Below are 20,619 nucleotides of genomic sequence, written 5' to 3' on the forward strand. Positions count from 1 at the left end.
GATAAAAGCCACATCGAATTTCCCGGCAATACATTCCTAATCTGATAAACAAAACTTACGAACCTCGGATTCCAAGAATTTTACTGCCCTAAGAGCCGCAGTATATGAGGGTAGCAGGTAAGTATATAAGAAAAGAGGTAAGTGAACTAGTATTCATTAGCAATTTCGCATTTGACGCAAGTTCTTATCATACTGATTTCGATAGTAGTATTTGTTTATCTTAGTAATGGATATGTACTATTTTTTATTGTTAAAACAAAATACACATGTTGCAGCTTGTTTTTTTTTACATTATCCCAAAGTTTATTTTCACTTTTTTTTCTGTAATTTTTACATATTTTAATTTAATTTAATTTAATTTAATTTAATTTAATTTAATTTAATTTAATTTAATTAATTTAAATCTTAAAGTAGGGCACACATATCATACATATTGTTATGTGTGTTCTAATAATAACATTGAAAATATATTTAATTTATAAATTGTTTATCACATATGTCTTGACCATTATTTTAAATTTTGATATGTTTTTTTCTTCATAAATATTTTTTTCCATTTCGTAATACTTTTTAATTGCTTTAAATAAAATTGAATTTTGTGACTTTGCCTTTTTCCTAAATGGAAGTCTAATTTTGTTCTTTTCTCTAGTATTGTGATCGTGTTCATGCTGGTTCCGATCAATTTTTTTCCAAAATTCTGTTTTTTTACTAGAGTTTATAATTTTATGAACAAATATCATTGTATTGTAAAATATTCTTTGTTTATATGTTAATAATTTCATTTCATTTACCATCGACTTTACCCTCGTATATCTGTTTTTTTTCAAAATGATTCTAAAGGCTTTATTTTGTAATACAGTTAGTTTATCTATGTTTTCTTTGTTTGATAAAAATAAAATGCTACTACAGTAGTTAACGTGTGGTTCAATAATTGCTTTGTAAATAGTTTTGCAGGAGTCCTTATCAATAAATCTTCTGATCCTTCCCAAAATTGATTTTTTTTTTGCAATCTTATTTATTACCATCTTAGCGTTTTGGTGAAATGTAAGTTTTGAATCCAACATTACACCTAAATATTTAATTTCAGTGACTTCATTAAGTTTTTCATTTTCTATTACAATTGATGGTGTAATCTCTATTTTGGACCCAGAAACACTTGTCAAAACGAGTCAAAGTGCTAAAACTTATATAATATTGTAGTTTATGTTTTTTTTATTTCTAACAATAATAAATTTAGGTTGTGGACGGCTGTGGAACTAATTTTTATGATTTTTTTTTTCCATGGCACCTCTTCTCAATCTCAAGATCGGAAATTTTTGAAGTGGCTAAAACACTGGGAAAAAACCGGAATAGCGGATTGTTTACATTCATATCGTAAAAATATGTTTTTTCTAGTATTACTGGAGATTCTGAGAGGGCTCTGAAGAAGACCATAAGTGCATTTTCCACTAATTTGGAAAAAGTGGTATTCTCACAAAAAGTGCGGCGAGATGTTTTCAAAAAAAAATGGAGAGTGGATGTCTTAAGACTTTGTGATTAAAGTGTCGCTTTACAAGCCATCTTCACCCACTAAACTCTCAAACGCTGGACGTCCAATCAAAAATTTTGATGAGTCCAGTGACAAAATGAAAAGGAGAAAAGTTAAAGATCTGCTCAGTACACGCGACAAAAATTAGTTAATGGCTGCAGCAGAGTTCTCAACGCGATCAGCTGGGCACCGGAGCCTTGCTGTTGTTATAAAGGACGCAAATGAAAGTCCCGAAAAGTGCGAATCTATGAAAGATAGTGTCAGTGGCAGTGAAAACAGCAATCAAAGGTGCTTATCGAGAGAAGAGGCTTTGGCATATTATGTAGACTCGAAGTCAAATATGTTATTAATCACATCTGACCCTTTAATAAACGGCCTACGAGAGGTTCCAAAAAAACACAGGTGGACTCCCTTCCGAGGTATTAGAATCGATAAAACCACCTCATGTAAATACTTCGGAAAGTACAATGATAACTAATCCTAATGTTAGCATGCAGGACTATATTACAATGAAAGCATCCACTCGTTTCCTGAAACTGTTCATAAAGACTTGTGTCTTTCTTCAGTTTCGCATATCACTATCAATTTTTAAAAAAACTAATTAAGCGAAAATTTAATATTTCTTTACAATCAACCAGCGAAAATAACAAAACAAAGAAACTTTTGAAGCTTTCATTGTACCCCTCACTGCAGTATTGTCAATTTGTGATCAATCAAATGGTTAATCAATCAATTAATAAATAAATCACAATCACATTTTTCTAATTTCCAGTATGACAGTGAAGGAATACAGTGTTAGTTCCAAATTGAGACCGCGGCCGCATGCTCCAGATCCTACCTCTACTATATTGTTAGTGATTCATCAGAGGACAAAATTAGTGATGACGAAGATTAGTTACAATTACTAATATTTTCCTATCGCTAATTTTGGAAAGGCTACTGCCTATTAAACCTACTGCCTATTAGACCTACTACCTATTAGACCTACTGCCTATTCTTTTCCTTCTTCTTTTCATGCGCTTATTGTTTTAACGTGTTTTCTGCCAGTTAGACTTTTTGTAATATTTGTCATGTTTTAACACCTGTCAAATACACCTACCTAATTCTGGTTTATTGTTGTTTTTTGTCGTGTGTTTTTAATATTATATTATAGAATTTGAGTAAAAATATTTTTTTACCTACCCAATGAACACACTTTCTCTCATTGCCCTAAAAGTGCATTAGGTAACCATAACAGGTTACAAGAAAACAAAAAATCGCAAAAAATAATTTTGTCTAGCTAGCATGTTCTAATCGAACCGTAGTGCAATGAAGGGAAATGTCATTTACTCCAATATTTGATAGTCTTTTACACAATAGTTTATGGGATACAGTGTCGAAAGCCTTTGCAAGATCTATGAAAATTGCTAGACATTCTTCACTGTGATCAATACTGTCGACAATGTAGTTTGGACCACTTTTAGTGGAATCTTGCAGATAAAAAAGTAGTATAGTGATCTGTTATGGATTTCTGATAAATAGTAACTTTAGATTAAAGTCGCGTTTTGCACATTATGTGGTCTATACATGACCTGGTCGATGCTGTTTACCTTGCGGGTACATCCACCAAAACACGTAGGCCATAGAACATCATGAGATTAAGGTAGACCTGAGAGTTTTGATCTTGGATGTTTTCTTAAATGTTAATATTAATGTCTCCCAAAACTATGCAAGTCTCTTTGTTTGCAATGGGAATCAGAATGGAGTCAAGTGAATTGAGAAACTGACTTATATGCGTCTCGGGTGGCGATCTATAGATTGCTATAAGGCTAGTATGTGAGCCTATATCTACTTGCAGGCAATTGTTCCTTTCTGTATACAACCACCTTACTCTCCGGATTTAGCACAATGCAACTACTGGCCTTTCCCAAAAATACGTTCCTTTCTGTATACAACCACATTACTCTCCGGATTTAGCACAATGCAACTACCGGCCCTTTCCAAAAATAAAAACCATGCTAAAAGGAAAACATTTTGACACCATTCCCGACATTGAGAGGGCCACGACGGAGCAATTGAAGGCCCTACTGAAAAAGCCTTTCAGAAATGCTTTTGACTATGGAATCAGCATTGGGACAAGTGCATTGCTAACCAAGGAGAATTAAGATCAATTCAAATTTGATGTAAGCTTATTACTTTGTTCGTAATAAAATTATTCAGATTTTTTTTTCAGCCTGCGTATAATGAAACCCCAATGAAACCCCAGCTGCACACATTTTGTTAATTTGCATGTGCGGTAGTTAAAATTTTTAATAATTTTACATGCCATAAACTGAGGTGACTTTGCGCCTGCCTGGTATACTTTGTTGCTAATGATTTTACATCAAAACAAAAAATACTACGAAAAGTATTTGGATACCCTGATTGTCAGTAATGTGTTAGAAATGTGTCAACGTGACATATTTCTTTTATTTTATTTTATTAGCATAAACGGCAATCTGACTTTTACAAAAATTTATAATACTAACATATTTGGCTTAATATTTTTATTTTTTTAAAAACATAAATTTCATTTTACTCAAGATTTATAAAGAAAATTAAACCTAAAAATTATACACGGTTTATAAAAACAAAATTTCAACTTAAAAATAATACACTATATTCAGTAGAAAGTTTAAACAATTAAAAAATAAATGTAAAAAACAAATTAAATAATAAAATATTTTAAAGTAATATGACAAGAAAATCAAAAGCACTGTTTCATACAGCTGGGCAAAGTGAACCAAAAACTGTATATATTATGAAATGCATAAATAAATAAATATAATTACTATTCACCATCTTTGAAAAAGTTCAAAAGGTTTGTTTTATAGGAACAATACCCTACACTAAATATATCAGATACGTGGGAATAACTATTGCCGAGTTCATGAAGTCTGTTTAATACGGCATTACAAGTATACACTGTCCGTGGGTTGTTGCTACACAACGGTGACACCTGTCTAGTCATTCTTCCAGGCACCCTGAAGTTGATGAGATAATAGTTCAGGGCAATCCCGTATTGAATTTACAATTTTGAATAAATTTAAAAGGTCTATGATTTTCCTTCTATCGTTAAGTTTTAACAAATTTAATGTTTTTAGTAAAAAATCGTAATTTAAAAATTCATGACTGATTCTAAGTTTAAAATGTATATACCTAAAGATTTTTTTTGGACTCTTTCAAGAGAATTTTGGTGACAGTTGTAGTAAGGAGTCCATATTGTAGAGTTATACTCTAACTGGCTTCTCACTAATGAAGTATACATCAACTTCAAAGTGCCTATGTTTTTGAATTCCTTAGGCACACGTGAAGCCTAACATTTTTAGAGATTTACTAGTAATGTTATTTATGTAACTAATGAAGGATAATTTTTGATCAAAAACGATACCCAGGTCGCGCACCTCAGAAGTTGCGACTAATTGCTTATTACCCATCAAATAAAATTGGGTTTATTACTATAAAAAATCTCATTATGTGGCATTTTTTGATATTTAATTATAGTTTATTGGTGGAGCACCACTGGAACATTTTATCTAAATTACGTTGCAGAGTCACACAATCATTTACAGTATTAATAACTTTAAAATTCTTCATGTCATCGGCAAACAATAATATCTCCACATCATCAAATACATCCATTATATCATTAACAAAGATGATGAACAGTATTGAGCCCAGATGAGAACCCTGTGGAACACCACTAGTAGCACAGAAGGATTGGGATAAGGTGTTACTAATTTTTACCGTTAGTGTTCTATCAATCAAGTAGCTTTGAAACCATTTAATCATGGGACCACTTTTTCCTAGATTTGATAGTTTGGCGACCAGAATTTTTAAACACACCTTGTCAAAGGAATTGCTAAAGTCAGTGTAAATAGAATCTACCTGTTTTCTTCATGTAAATGAATTTGCTTTGACATTTTCATATAACATTAAATTAGTTAGTGTAGATATAGCAGACATGAATCCACGCTGAGAGGTTGTTATAATATGCTTTAAGTTTGCTATGCGAGTAATTTATTTAAAACAATTTTTTCGAGGAGTTAGGGATGGCAGATAATATGCATATTAGACGATAATTTGTTATGTCACTCCTATCACCACTCTTAAAAATTGGGTTTAAGAAACTTGATTTCCATGCATTAGGAATTGTCCCTCTGACAGTGATTTATTAAAGATTATATACAAAGGACACAGGAGACAATCAACACATTTTTTCAAAAACATAGATGGGATTTTGTCAGGACCATAACTGCATTTAGATTCAAGTTGCAGTATGCTGTTTTTGATGTCTTTTAATTCAATATTAAGAATCGATAAATGTATGTTAGTATTACTTTTTAACTCAGGTAAACAAGTATACTCGGTATTATTGTCATAGACACTTTTAAAAAAATCACCAAAAAGATTGACTTTATTGTTTAAGTCACTTCCTGATTTTGAGGCATAGTGCATAGTATTTGGTAAGATGGTATTATCATTTTTAGGGGTTATGGAATAATTAAATATTTTGTAACATTGTTGTTTACGGAATTTTCAACGCTCCGTATATAATTTTCATGGCAAACACGAGAGTTTATTGCATTCACTTCTGAACCACTGAAAATTTATGTAATCAGAAAAAAAATTGATAGTATTATTGCAATGACATTCTTCCGTGTGCTAACTTTTTATAGAAAATGTTTTAATACGAAGTATACATTGCATCAAAATATTATTTTTATGATTTTTGATTGATTTTTTTAACTCGGCGCAGAGTATCCCCGCCATAAAGGATACTTTGGTACAATTTTTTTAGTTTTTACTCAATAAATCATAGAAACTGTGAAAAAAAAACAGTACCTAAAACTAGGACAAGAAGTTGTCCAGTCTCCCCTCCTTCTCTCACTTCTCCTGCTGGATAAATGAAGGATCTATGGACCAGCGCAACAGCAGCAAAGTACGTTGGATATTGCTACAAAAACATAATTTAAACCATAAAAATATAAAGCATTGTTTATAAAAAAGGTTTCACATTAAAATAATTTTTTAGAACGAATAAAATTTACAAAAATAAAATATCAAATAAAACAACTGGTTGCTTACTTTTCCCCTGCAGAAGTCAGCAACCATTTGTTTTTTTAAATATTTTTTTTTTTTTTAATTTCCTTCATTCTAAATATTTTTTTTAATATGCTAATATGTCTTCTTGCCCATACTGATCATCGTGGTTTCGGATGTGACAGGGTTTAAAGAACACCCTGTATATATTTATTTAGTTCATAATTTTTTCTTTGTAACTCTCTATCATATACGACACTAGTTGGCAGTTGTTAGAATTTTGCCTCTCGCCTGGTTTACTCAATATAATGGATATTAGGTCTAATATTGTATTTGATCGTTTGTTGTAATGTAACGTAATTTATTAAGATAGTTGTTGAGAGGTTCCGGGTTCGATTCCCGGTGAGACCACTAAAATTAAAATGGATTTTTCTCAAGCCTGGGTATTGGGTGATGTTGTCCCCCTCTGGGTTAATATGAACTTGTACATTATTTGCACTAGATTAATAGTTTATGGTTGCACTATAACTTATCACTTGACGCGTCTGTTTACACTTTGGGAACTAAACACCTGCACTTCATTATACCGTAATATTATTGCAATATAAATGCATCTCCGCTATTGTAAAATCAGATTTGAATAATGTATTATTTATCAAATTATATAGTTTGGTAGTTGTATTAATTATTGAATTGCGGATTGACGATGATGGCCCTCACGATCCCTACTGTTCTAACTATAGCGTAAAAGATGCTGATTGGATGCCATCTTTTTTACCAGAGAAAAATCAAGATGACGCAAACTCTTTGGTGGGGTCTACACAACAAACTTTAGTTGAAAATGATGTTGAACCCTGTCAATCATCAAAATTTGACCTTGGAATGAAAGTACCTGATACAATGGTTCAATATGAATCATTCGTACATTTGGAGACTTCTACAAATATTTCCACCAATGTTGTTGTTAATACTGCTCCTGGTCAAACAGAACATTCAAATATAGTCAACTCTGTTCAACTGTAATATTCCGACAAGAAAACTAAAAAAAGGTCTCTTAATATGAATAAATGGAAACGAGAAGTGAAAAAAACTAACCGGAATCCTGGACTAGCGTACACAACTGATAAAGGCAAAGTTGTGGGCTGTAAAAAAATGAAACCAGCATGTTCTGAAAAATGCTGACTGGCTTGTAAAACAAACATTACCGAAGAACAACGTCAAGGTATATTCAACAGCTTTTGGGGATTGGGTAATTTGACTATGCAACGAAACTTCGTAGTTGCAAATACTGAAAGTATTAAAACAAAGTATCGTTACGTAAAGGAAGGGTCAACTCGAAATTTCAACTATCTATATTTTTTCACCCTCGATAAAAATATTACCAATATTCCAGTTTGCAAGCATTTCTTTAAAGCAACATTAAATATTAATGACACATTTATAATTACAGCTAAGAATAAGACAACTGAAATTGGGTGTGTTTCAAATGAGGAGAGAGGAGCATTTACAAAGAAAACGGTACCTAGGGAGTCTATAGAAAACGTAAAAAGGCACATTAACTCTTTCGCCCGAGTAGAGTCTCATTATGTACGTGCCAGAACCCAGCGGGAGTTTATTGACGGAGAACTAAATCTCAGAAAAATGTACCGAATGCATTTGGTGTTTTGTGAATCTGAACATCTAGATATAGTTCAAGAACATACATGCCGGCCTATTTTCAATTTTGAATTTAACATCGGCTTTTTTGTTCCTAAGGACCAATGCTCTGTTTAGAATATCAAAACAGCAATCAGCAGCAAAAAGAATCAATAGAAGAAAGTTACCAGAACAGAGTTAAAATGCCAAAGATAGAAACACTGTAGTTTGCGTTTATGATTTACAGGCGATACTGAACAGTCCATGTGGAGAAGTATCGCAGTTTTATTATAAACCCAAACTTGATTTTAACTTGAACTTTTTAAATCAAAATTTAAATGTAGACAATATAATTAAACAATTTTATCATATTCTTGATACTGCCATTGAGTCATCTGTGCCTAAAACTAAATTCATAGAAAGTAATTTTCCTATACGGTTTAATAAAAAACTTATTGAAGCTATACGACATAAAAAGATTGCTCATAGTAATTTTAAAAGGTCTCAAGACATTAAAGATTATGAAGAATTTTCTAAATTGAGAATTTTGTCTAAACAGCTCTCTAAAACCTGATACCAAGACTGTATAAGTAAATTTGAAGTCGAGGCTGCATCTAAGCTTCAACATATTTTTTAATTTTCCAAGATTCTTAACAGCAGGGAATCTGGAATTTCGTCCACTGTGTATTACAAATGCAAAATGGCAGATGCACCACAGGAAGTTGCCAATTTATTTGCTGATTACTTTAGCAGTGTTTAGAGTTCTACTTAATAAAATGCTTGTCTAGCTGTCATGTGATTACTTGCACCACTATTAATGTACCAATCCTTGTAAATAAATTTACCACTCAAAAAAATAGCATTAGTGCATTTAGATGCATTTAATTGTTTTTTAATGCTTGTGCCCGAGTTCGTACATTGATTCTTGTAGTGTCCAATCTGTTTACATTTGAAACATCTGATTGTTTTGACAGTTTCTGACGTTTCCTTCGATTGTCTATGATAACCTCGTATTGGGTTGCCATTTTTCAAACGATTCGTTCTCTTTGCCACAAATGCTTTTTCTGTACCGGAAACGGTACCATCAGGAAAACACATATCCATTAACTTTGTTTTGATGACGTCAGCACTGATTTTGATTCCCGAGTGTTCTATGGCCAAAATCATCGACGAATATATTTCAGGTAGCCCTGTGCTAACATTAATGCGCTGATCCACTTGTCAGTAATCTCAAATCCCGTTCCAGGGACTGCAGGCAGTCTCTGTCCCGTCTCTATAATGTTGGTTACATACTGAGTCATTGAGTCACTGTTATCAGGACGTATGTTTATTAAATTTCGCAATAAACTAATTTTCCTTGCATACCCCGAATCATTGAACATGTTTTTAAGTTTTGTCAATAATTCGTACGCATTTGCTGCGTGCTTTATGTGTACGTACAGCGATGCGTCTATTGTCAAAATTATTTTCGCCTTAACTTTAGAATCTTCCACATTTTTTTCTGGGGTAAACGAATCATGTAACTTTCTCTCAATGGCAAAAGCCAAATCTTCGAGTACTAGAACGTTTTTTAATGCAAAACACCAAGCATTATAATTTTCCCAACCTTTTAACTTTGGAACGTTAACGAAATAATTAGTCGTCATTTTTAAACACTGAATACTGCACTAACTACTTTTTACTACTTAAAAAGGAATTAATGTGTCTGGATCCATAACCTAATATTTTTCATTTTATTTAAACTAGTACTGTTAATATGTCCCAAGCGTCGATGCCAAGTCTCACTCGATGCAATATTTAATTGCAGCAATAGCGGTTGCTGCAATTAACTGTTCAGTTTTCAAAGTGTATAATCTGTACACACCCCCTTCAGAACTTTTTTCATAAGATATCAAAGCACATTGATATTAAATATCATTTTGTAAGAGAGGCTGTATCGAACCATTTTATAAAAATAGCGTATCTGCAAACTGATAAAATGCCTGCAGATATTTTGACCAAAAGTTTAGGATCGGTCAAAAATAATAACTTTGTCAAAATGCTTGGTATTTTACCTGTTTCATGAATATTATAATACCTGATATTATTCATTGTTAAAATATGTATTTGATTTTGTTAAGCGGAGGCATTAATATTATAGGTAAAACGAAATCACAACATGGCGGCGAGCAGCGTCAGCGCCATCAAGCATACATATTTGTACTTGTTTATAACGAATAAAGTAGTACTGTAACAAAACTCAAACAAACGTTTTATTACTACTATTAAGTCTAGGTTACACAGTATTGATAATACAAATTTAATTGATTTTAACGACTGTGGATTTACTGATTCTGATGTAAAGGAGGGGATTTGTACCTTAGATCCAAAAAAGAGCGCTGGGCCAGACAATATCCCTACATTTATTCTTATACAATGTTGTCCCTCTTTAACTGGTCCACTTACAAAAAATTTTAACTTGTCCTTGAAAACTGGAAACTTTCCTAAGAAATGGAAAATCTCATACTTAACCCCCATTTATAAAAAAGGAGATAAAACTGACGTCTCCAATTACCGACCCATTTGTATTCAGTCAGCCATTCCAAAGTTACTGAAATCTGTTTTGCTAACTAAGTTCACCAATGAAATAAGTAAAGTTATCACTCTGTTACAACATGGTTTCATAACTGGTAGGTCAACTCTTACAAACTCGTGTTGCATCAGATTCGGTTAATCACATCAATGAAGAGACGTCATCAAACAATTTATACTGGCTTTAGTAAAGCGTTCAACAAGGTTTCTCATACAATTTTAATACACAAACTTAGTTCATTGGAAATTACTGGTAATATCTTGGAATGGTTTAAAAACTACCTGTCATCAAGGAAAATCTTAGTAAAAGTATTCGGTTACAACTCGTATCAGTTTGAGGCATCTAGTGGGGTACCCCAAGGCTCCCACCTGGGACCAATACTGTTTTCTTTGTTTGTTAACGACATTGTGTTGATATTTGAAAAAGTAGACATCCCTTTCTTTGCCGACGATCTCAAAATTTCAAAAACTGTTACCTCTGAAATCAATTGTGGAGTTCTTCAGTCTAATTTGGTAAGGCTGTACAACTGGTGCCAGAAAAATGAACTTTACTTAAATGTCGACAAGTGTAGTGTAATATCATTTACAAGTAAAAAAACCTATATTATTCAATTACAACCTCAATAATATCAATCTGGGAGGAGTTACACAAATAAAGGATTTGGAGATAGTTTTTGACGAAAAATTGTCATGTATTCCTCACATTGATACCATCAATAATAAGGTGATAAAATGTCTTGGATATTTGCAGCGAACTGTAAAGGAGTTTAATTCTATCACTACCCTCAAAGTACTATTTACTGCCTTAGTTAGAAGTAATTTAGAATTTGATTCAACAATTTGGTCACCTTATTACAATGTTCATATTTTAAAGTTAGAAAGAGTACAACCTAAATTCCTTAGATTCATCAATTACAAACATAATATACCCACTGAAAATATTGATCACGATAATTTATTATGTACACTAAATATGTCAACTCTTTGTAAAAGAAGAATTAAAAATGATTTATTAAATTTATGGCAAATGGCGTATTGGACGTCCCAGAATTAACTAGTGTTTTCAGCATAAAAGTACCTGTTCGAAATACTCGGCAGCTAACATTATTTTTTTAATCTCCTGGCAGTCATAATTATTATTACAATTCACCAATACCTAGACTACACCGGCTAGGTAACGAGTATGGTGAAGTTGATATATTTCGTCTGTCTTTATATAATTATAGGTTAAGTATTCAAAAGGTAATAAATCAATCTGTATAAAATTTCTTAATATTTTTTTTTATTTACTATTCTTTTTCTCGTGTATCTCTATAAGAATGTATATACTTATGTGTAGGTATGTGTATATGCATATATGTGTATCTATATATATATATATATATATATATACCAGTAGCGTGCGGTGACTTTTGAAACAGGGCATGCGGTCATGGGAAGGAAAAAAACACAATTTTTATATTTTAAATCTTTTTTTTTTTTTAAATTATAAATTAATATTTGCGTTCTTATACATAATATCGATGGTTTAGAATAGCAGTTTCAGTTTTTTGTCAATGGAACCTTAATTTAACGTAGTTATGCAGAAAGCAGCAGTCCACAATTTTGAATAAATGAGATATTGGTGTTATCGGGCGCAGTAAGGTCAATTCTATGTTCTGGTAAAAACAGCCAGATCGTTTTTAAACAAAAAACTGTATTCATCATCTTCTGAAAATGATGCCGATCACAAAAACGGCATTTCTTAATTTGCATAACGCACCACAGCACTAGCAAAATCTTAGGGTATCTTAGGGTACTTGAAAAATTATTAAAGCTGGTCAAATACACAATTAGATTCTTGTTGGTAATATTAAAAAAACTAATGTATTCATTGTTTATCATTTGTCAGAGTCAAAAACATTCAAAATGTTGTGTTAATTTGATTAGTTACTCTTTATACAAAAGTGCTATTATCTCAGTTTCACTTTTCTATGGCTGGCTGCTTTCTGCATAACTACGTTCAATTATTATTGGTTACTTTTTTTGTGGAACCTCATCTCGATAGTAAAAATGTAAATTTACAACAATGAAACCCGTGGAAGGTTTTTTAAATTAAAATTACGAAAATCAAAAACTGAATATTTACAGTTTTTCTGTTTTCTACGTCGATTTTCCCGCGCCCCCCTAACTCACGGAATTCTTGTGACCCTTCGACAGAACCCCAGGATTCCGCGAAACACTTTTTAGGGGTCGCTCGTCTAGACAAAGTGATAATAATATTAAAGAATTGTAAATTTCTCAGATTAGCTCAAAGTCTTATACTAATAACTAATAAAATAACCATCACGCCATTTCCACAAAGGGGTAGGCAAAGAGGATAGAACGCCATACTACTATTTCCTGGCACACTTTCCACGCATGCTGATTTAAAAACTCCATAAAACTAAATATCCTTTTGATAATAATAATATCATTCCTTTTCATTAAATCGAAGACCACTAAAACTTATCTTCAGTAAAGATTTAATAAGGCAATTACAATTATTTTCTTGATTAGCATCATGGTTAAGTCCACATTCATTGCTTCCCAGGGGGGCCATATTAGGGATTATGATTTGAAAAGACAAATAATTAAATATAAAAAACAAAAATAATAATTCAGACAGCCATTTTGGAATTAATAATTTAAAAGCTATCGCGATAAGCTATTTTGGGTTAGGTATAATAAAAACCAGAAGTCAACATTGTTTTAGTGAGAAAACATCAAAAGTCCCAACAACGCTGTTATACATTAAAGAAAATAGAAACATTTTAATTAGGTAATTATTGTTTTTTTACAGATTGAAATTCTCATTTGGTTACAATGTTTTAAAAATCATATTCACAAAATCCAGTTTCCTGAATATTTTACTCAATGTACCTTTAGTTTACAGATTTAATTATAAACATAAAAAATGTAAAACACCACAGAAAAGTTCTTAACCCCAAAAAATAGAAAAGCATCCCAAAAATAATTTATTATTACTTGGTAGGCAATCTTATCTTCTATGGAAATGCAAAATCCGAGCAGCATGCACAGTTGGTAGTGTAGGTTGCTAATAACAGTGTAAAACATTTCAATACAGGGGCGAAATTAGCGGTTCAAGTTATGGTGCGCGTGCGCGAACTATTCAAAATCTTGAGAGCATTTCTAGCGTATGCGTATCTTAGATCTCAGCATCCGTCAGTCCGTCAGTGCGTCAAGCCGTCAGTCGGCCGCGGGCCTCCGTAAGGTGTGGTTGCTTGTTACCGATTTTTGGGGCGATTACGTTTGCGATGCCGCATGTATGGACGACACGCCACTGATATATACATGCTTGTATGTATATGTGTGTGTGTATGTATGCATATGGGTGTGTTTGTATGTGTATGTTTTTATATGTAAATTTATTAAATATTTTTCTATTTACTCATATACCTATGTCGGTACATTTCCTTATTTTTACTTATTATTGTATCTTATAGTTTTTCTTATGATATCTTTAATTTAAACTAAATGTACATACTTATGTTTCACTGCTGCACTTGAATGTATTTCTAATAAATGTAAAAGCCCGTAGGGCGTGTAAATTAATAAATAAAAAATAAAAAATACAAAAATTACCCTTTCATTACTAAAAATAAGCATTTTCTTCTATTTTTGTGTGGTATATACATGTATGGTGTATTCAAAAGAATATATTATTTTTGTTCTCACTTTTTTAGCCTTTCCTTATTATATATATATGTTTGGATAATTTATACAGCACCATTTTTGTGAAAATCACCTCAAGGGCGCTGTACAATACATAAATATCCCACCACGTCTTGCAGCTACAGAGAACATGGACGGTTTGAATTCTAGTTCCTCATCTCCAATTATGATACAACAATTATGATATATAGGAGCTAGATTACAGCACGTCTTGCAGCTACAGAGCGCATGGACAGTAAGAAATCCAGCCCCTATTTACATTTTTTTAAATTATTTATTTGACAATGAAGTTTAGAGTTTAAGTGATATTTTAAAAACGAAATAAAAAAGAAATTTATAAAAATAGAAGTTAGATTACAACAAGTCTTGCAGCTACTGAGCGCATGGACAGTTGAAATTCTAGACCCCATTTACTAAATTTAGATATTTGATAGTTGATAACATTTACATAATATGATAGCTAACATCACAAAAATTCTTGCAGCTACAAAGCGCATCGACGAGTGGAATTTCAGCAACATAAGAATGATTTTAAAAGTTTACGATAAAAATATTTTTAAAAAACAATCGAGCAAATAACTAGTAAGTATGGCAATTAAATGAACATGTAACAGCACAAAAAGTAAACAATAAAAAACTAAACAATGACAGCATTCCTTAACTTATTAAGATTAACAAGATGATAGACGATACTCGAACTCGAAGGGTCCCTGTTTTAGGTAGGGTCTATTGTCCTTTTCCTAGTTCATAACTGTAAAAACATTTGGTTCACATTTGGTTATTCCCTGGGAGATGATAGTAGATGCGCATCTGTGTGCGTATGTAGGTACCAAGAGATCAATCCGCTTCTTGTCAATTTTGTTTGTTATTATTAGAGGCATGTTTTCCGCTCAAAATGTCTGATTATTATTATTTTACTTTGATTAATATGTCAGATAAACTTGTGCATTACTTTTGATATTTAATTAATTTTACGTGATACAGGAAAAAAAGTGTCATTTGTATTTTTAAATTAAGGTAGATAGGTAGCACTATATTATACAGAAATTATTTTATAGTAAATAGTTCAATTTCGGCATTTGATCTTTACAAATAAACACATTTTTTAACAGTTTTAACAGAAGCACAGTTATAAAATCACGAGTTTGTGGCGTTTAAATATATTTTGGTTAGAACAAAGCGTTGAATATAATAACATGTACAAAACAATGCTTTAAATTAATTATCTTTCTTCTCATTTTTTGTTTATGGCATGTCCACACCTTAGTGACTTAACTCAATGTTTATAACAATTAAACACATATTTTTAAATTTTAAATTTAAGTTGGAGAGAGGAACTATATTTCACACACAGCGTGTTCGGAGGCTGGGCGTGAAATAAAGTGGTTTGATGTGTTAATAAACTGAAAAAACCCATGTTTTCATTTTTGTTTTTACTTATATTATCATCAAACTAAAGTACCTATTTTTGTGTAGAGATCATGCATCATTTGTCGCGTAGCAAAATTGAATAATTTTCACGCATTGCGATATTAATGTAGAATCATTATTGTAGCACCTCGAAATCCGAATCTCGAATAGTGTATTAAGTAAAAAAAAACTATGAGAAAAAATGCGAAAACCATTTATTTGATATTTTTTAAATAAGAATTAACTCAAATCCCTGTTATGTACAAAAATATGTCAAATAAAATATTAAAAACTTTGATAAAGAAGTTTGTAACTTCAAACCCTCATATCTCAAACTGTACTTTTGGACTTACTACACTGTACTGATGGTGCGACAACATATAAATTATAATTTAAGTGAAGAGGGAGAACCAGAATCTAAATTAATATTTAAACAATTAACACAAAAATAAAAATAATCAAATTCAAACCCAGTCCTGACGGAATAACTATTCAATTATTAAAATAATCACTAAGAGTGCCCTATTTCAAGATTTAAAAATAAATAGAAAAGTTTGTATTTTTGGTGGATTTGGGCCGCTAGGCATAGTCTGACATTTTTCTTTTTTTTTTAAAAATAAAATGGCATTGCATAATAAATTTGATGCTTTTGCCAATGTCATGTTGAATTATTTTATAAACAAATTGGTTCGCAGTACGCAACCAGGCCCAACCATTGGGTCTGCAAGCGACATAAACATAGGTAAGTCTAACAGTTCCGAGAAAGTCTGACATTTATAAAAATAATATTGATATTTAAATATGAATTGTTTTACGCTTTGTTAATCACTCGAAAACAAATATTTACCAATGAAAAGTTACAAAATCTTTTTTACAATGTTTTTCCGAAAGGTCACATTCATGACACAAGCGGGAATTTTTTTATAAATATTTGTTTTCTAATGATTTACCCAAGTGTTTCATTTTGACGGCCATTTTCCAAGAGTTGTAAATAACTCGCTATTAGAAAATGGGAATCAAGTTAGGGTAGAGTGGGATTCGAACCACGGACCTTTGAGCAGTGAGTTCGAGACACTAATCACGGGACCACAACCCGATTCTAAATTTGTTTTTTTTTTGTTTCGATTGTAAAAGTCACACCTGGCTGGTGGTCGAAAAACAACCAAATACGCGTTGAGTATGACAGCATTTGGGAATGAGTTTAGTGTCGTCATTTTTGAGGTCTCGGGGTATGTCTATGCGTATTAAAATGTTAAGGCGCCCAATGCTTTTAATGAAATGAAAGTACATAATACATGTGAAATGAATGTATAAAAAAAAGATAACTCGCTAAAATTTATTTATAAAGAATCTTCATATAAGTTTGGAATTTCAATGAATTATGATGGCAGATGAATTTGTAAAAAGATTTCATTTTAAAAAAGTCAATTTAACAGTCATTTTTAAATAAGAATGTTTTTTTTAACCCATAGCAGGATTAGCCAGTCTGGAATGGTAACACGCAGGTACCAATAAAAAAACTGTAAAATAATAACTAAAAAATACATTTTCAATAGATAAGATAACATCAATATTTTCTCTATAAAATTTAGTGAAGATTTGCAAAAAAATATTTCTCGGTAAAATAAATGTAAAATATTGAGTTTACACACTTCGGGCGGGAAAGGTATTCCTACCCGTTCAGTCGATTGATGCTTAACAGCAGGAAGGGTAGAAATACCTTTGCGCCGGTCGCATTTCAAAGGCAAAAAGAAGGAATTATCCAATGTTTTTATATAAATATTATATACCAATCTCTTTGTTAAGGTCTTAACTATATGTACACAATTATCAAATAGAATGTAAATCTTTTTTTTTTTATATACAAAATACCAAAAATAAAATACAAAATATGTAATGTTATAAAACAGAAATCGAGTTTTACTTAAAAATTTGAACCATAATGATGTTGAATTACAAATAATATTTGGTTTCGGTTTGTAATTTTTGCTTGGATATGCTGAGTCAGTATGTAGAATTTTTTACTGAAATATTTTTACTATTTTCGAAGATATAGAAATCTCAAACAAATTAAAGAAATTTGCGCGGGACCGTTATTTTCGCCCGTCGCCAGCGGTCCGCAGGCGCAATACCTTTCCCGACCGAAGTGTGTTAATTATGAAAAATTATATCTTTTTTTTTTTCATTTTGGTCAAAAATTGGAGTAACTTGACGATTCTTTTATACTTTTAAACTAATTTAACAGAGAAAAATGAAATTGACAGATAAAGATTCAATTGAAAAATATGCATTTTTTCTCCAAAATATAGAATTACCGGCAATATAATTTTAAAATCCACATTCTATTATATTTACTGTTTTTATGCACTTTTTCTTGAAGCTTTTTTGCCTTACAGGGGAATTTTTAAACAAAACATTAAAAAAAATTGATAAATGGTTTTGATGCATGATATTAATAAAAATATATATTCTTTCAAAAATAAGTTGATAAATTTTGTTTTTGATTACAGATCAATCTCGCTGAAAAACAACAATTTTATGGTACCTACATATATGTATATATTTCACAATTTACTTTAGAAAATTATTGTATTTATGAATATATATTTTCTAAAAATGGATAACAGGGGAAGTGCTCAAGAAAGACAACTACAGCGCCCTCAAGGTGATTTTCACAAAAATGGCGCTATATAAATTATCCAACTACAATAATAAATAATAAAATTTAATCAGTTATAGAGCAAACAAAGAATACTTATTTATATTATTTATGTCCTCTTTTCCTATAAGACATTAACACCACAAATCTCAATAAGAAGGATATAGGACAACAGTGGCCGTAACCGCATATCGTCAGTGATACTGCAATACAGCGCAACTATCTATCTAGAACCTAAAAAGTGTTATATCAATATATTACTGAGGATTTTAATCAACCAAAAATACCACTGTAAAAATATCAATAATTTAAAACTAATGACTCTTAGTGCCTATAATGAATTTATAGGAGTGAAACATTTTCGAAAAAAAAAAAGGTTACGCGGTATTGCATCATCACAGATGATAATATTATCATGGCATATTTTACAAATTATATTTTTGTAATAATAATTGGCAAGCATTTAAAAACCTCTCATTAGCCAAAATTAACGGTATTTTTATTTATTCTTGATGCATTGAATTATTTTTTTCATTAAAATATATTTACATTCTTTATTAAATTTACGGAAATTGAAAGTCTGTTTTATATTTCAACACCTATGTTTTAACATCGCAGGGTAATTACTACAACTAGGTAACTTAAAAATCTTTTTTTTTTGTTACCCAATTAAAAATCATTTTCTTATCCTCTTGAATGCTACAAACAGACAAGTCATGCATTAAAATCATCATAATATAATTTGAATGAATCACCACTTGTCTATTTGTAGCATTCATGGAGGAGATACAAGGATGTGTTTTAGTGGGAAACTCTGCTGATTTTGAAGTTACCTAGTTGTAATTACCCCACAATATGAAATAAGTACGTTTTTCTAAATAAAATATTTTAAAAATAAATGTCAACGGATACAAAATAGCTTAACCCAATCCAAAAAAAAACCAGTGGAATAGCGGTTGACAGTGTGAAGCTTGTTAAATGAAAAATGCTATTTACATATTTAAAAGGTATTGTTAATTGACAAAAAAGTTTATCCAGCCCCTAGTACACATTGCGGCATGAGTATTAAAAGCAATAAAGATGTTGACAGTTAGATTCATCTTGTTTCCGAATATTCAAATAGTGTGGTTCATTAATATTTTAAACGTATTTTAACCAAGTAGATTTTCATTTGGTAATCACTAAATCAAAATTGATATCCCGACCTGTTTCACAACACATGACCGTTCCTTTATCAAGGTCCCAATGTGGGCTTGAAGGTAATTAATTTTATTTGCCATTGCAAATGACTGAAAAGAATTACAATGTCTTGAGTGTTAGGGTTGCTTAAAAGAAGATTTCTCTCAGAGTAATAATGCGTAACCTAGAGAGGAGCCCAAACGTAGGAAAACCATTCTATGACTATTGGGTATTAAGTTAGCTACAGTTCGCAGCAAAACAATGGGCCGTACTCAGGTCGAGAATTGCCAAATAGATATTAATTTGCATTTTAATTACTTTTAAATATGTACCTGTGTATTTATCATGGCAGGGTTATTCAGATCTATTTTTCTATAATTCGCCTATATTTATATAATACTGAAAATACATGTTTATTTTTTTTATTTATTTATTCATTTTATTCACAATATATTTATTTTATATTTATTGAGACATAAATCCCAACTCCATTGAACCAAAGTCCTGTGTTGAGTTTGTTTGTTTGTCCGTCACATCTCCAAAATGGCGAGTCGTAGCGGCCTGAAATTTGGACACCTCATTTTAGATGGGATTTCAAGGTTATATACTTTAATTCACAAATGTATCCCCTAAATTGAGAAAAAATAGTATCTGAAGTAATAATATAATACACGTGTCGGGAGGATAAATGCCAAAAATCAATGTAAATCATGGGAAAATATTCGGAATCAATTACCTGTGAAAACTGACTCCTTTAACACCTTTGATGCTCCTACTGCTGCAACCAAACATACTGCAATTCACGGTAGTCGATTTTTATTTATTATAACGTAAATATCCAAGTTATTTACAAACAAAGCCA

At 31.4% G+C, this 20,619-nt stretch overlaps 1 protein-coding gene across 20 annotated transcripts in view; it reads right to left on the minus strand.

The window, feature by feature from the left end:
• The window catches only part of LOC148283774 (poly(ADP-ribose) glycohydrolase-like), a 138,906-nt gene that overhangs the window by 91,756 nt on the left and 26,531 nt on the right, over positions 1 to 20,619 (minus strand). For 5 of the 20 annotated variants that reach the window (XM_088243267.1, XM_088243266.1, XM_088243256.1 and 2 more), the window contains exon 15: positions 6,392 to 6,503. The exons of the other annotated variants lie outside the window; for them this stretch is intronic. In XM_088243267.1, the coding sequence (XP_088099393.1) occupies positions 6,463 to 6,503 (41 nt within the window). In that variant the 3' untranslated portion in view covers positions 6,392 to 6,462. The remainder of the gene's footprint in view (positions 1 to 6,391; positions 6,504 to 20,619) is intronic. 20 annotated transcript variants of the gene reach the window in all.

This window comes from Micrasema longulum, unplaced genomic scaffold, assembly GCF_059751315.1.
Source record: "Micrasema longulum isolate JH-2025_06_02 unplaced genomic scaffold, ASM5975131v1 h1tg000198l, whole genome shotgun sequence".
In the NCBI taxonomy this organism is placed as follows: Eukaryota; Metazoa; Arthropoda; class Insecta; order Trichoptera; family Brachycentridae; genus Micrasema; species Micrasema longulum.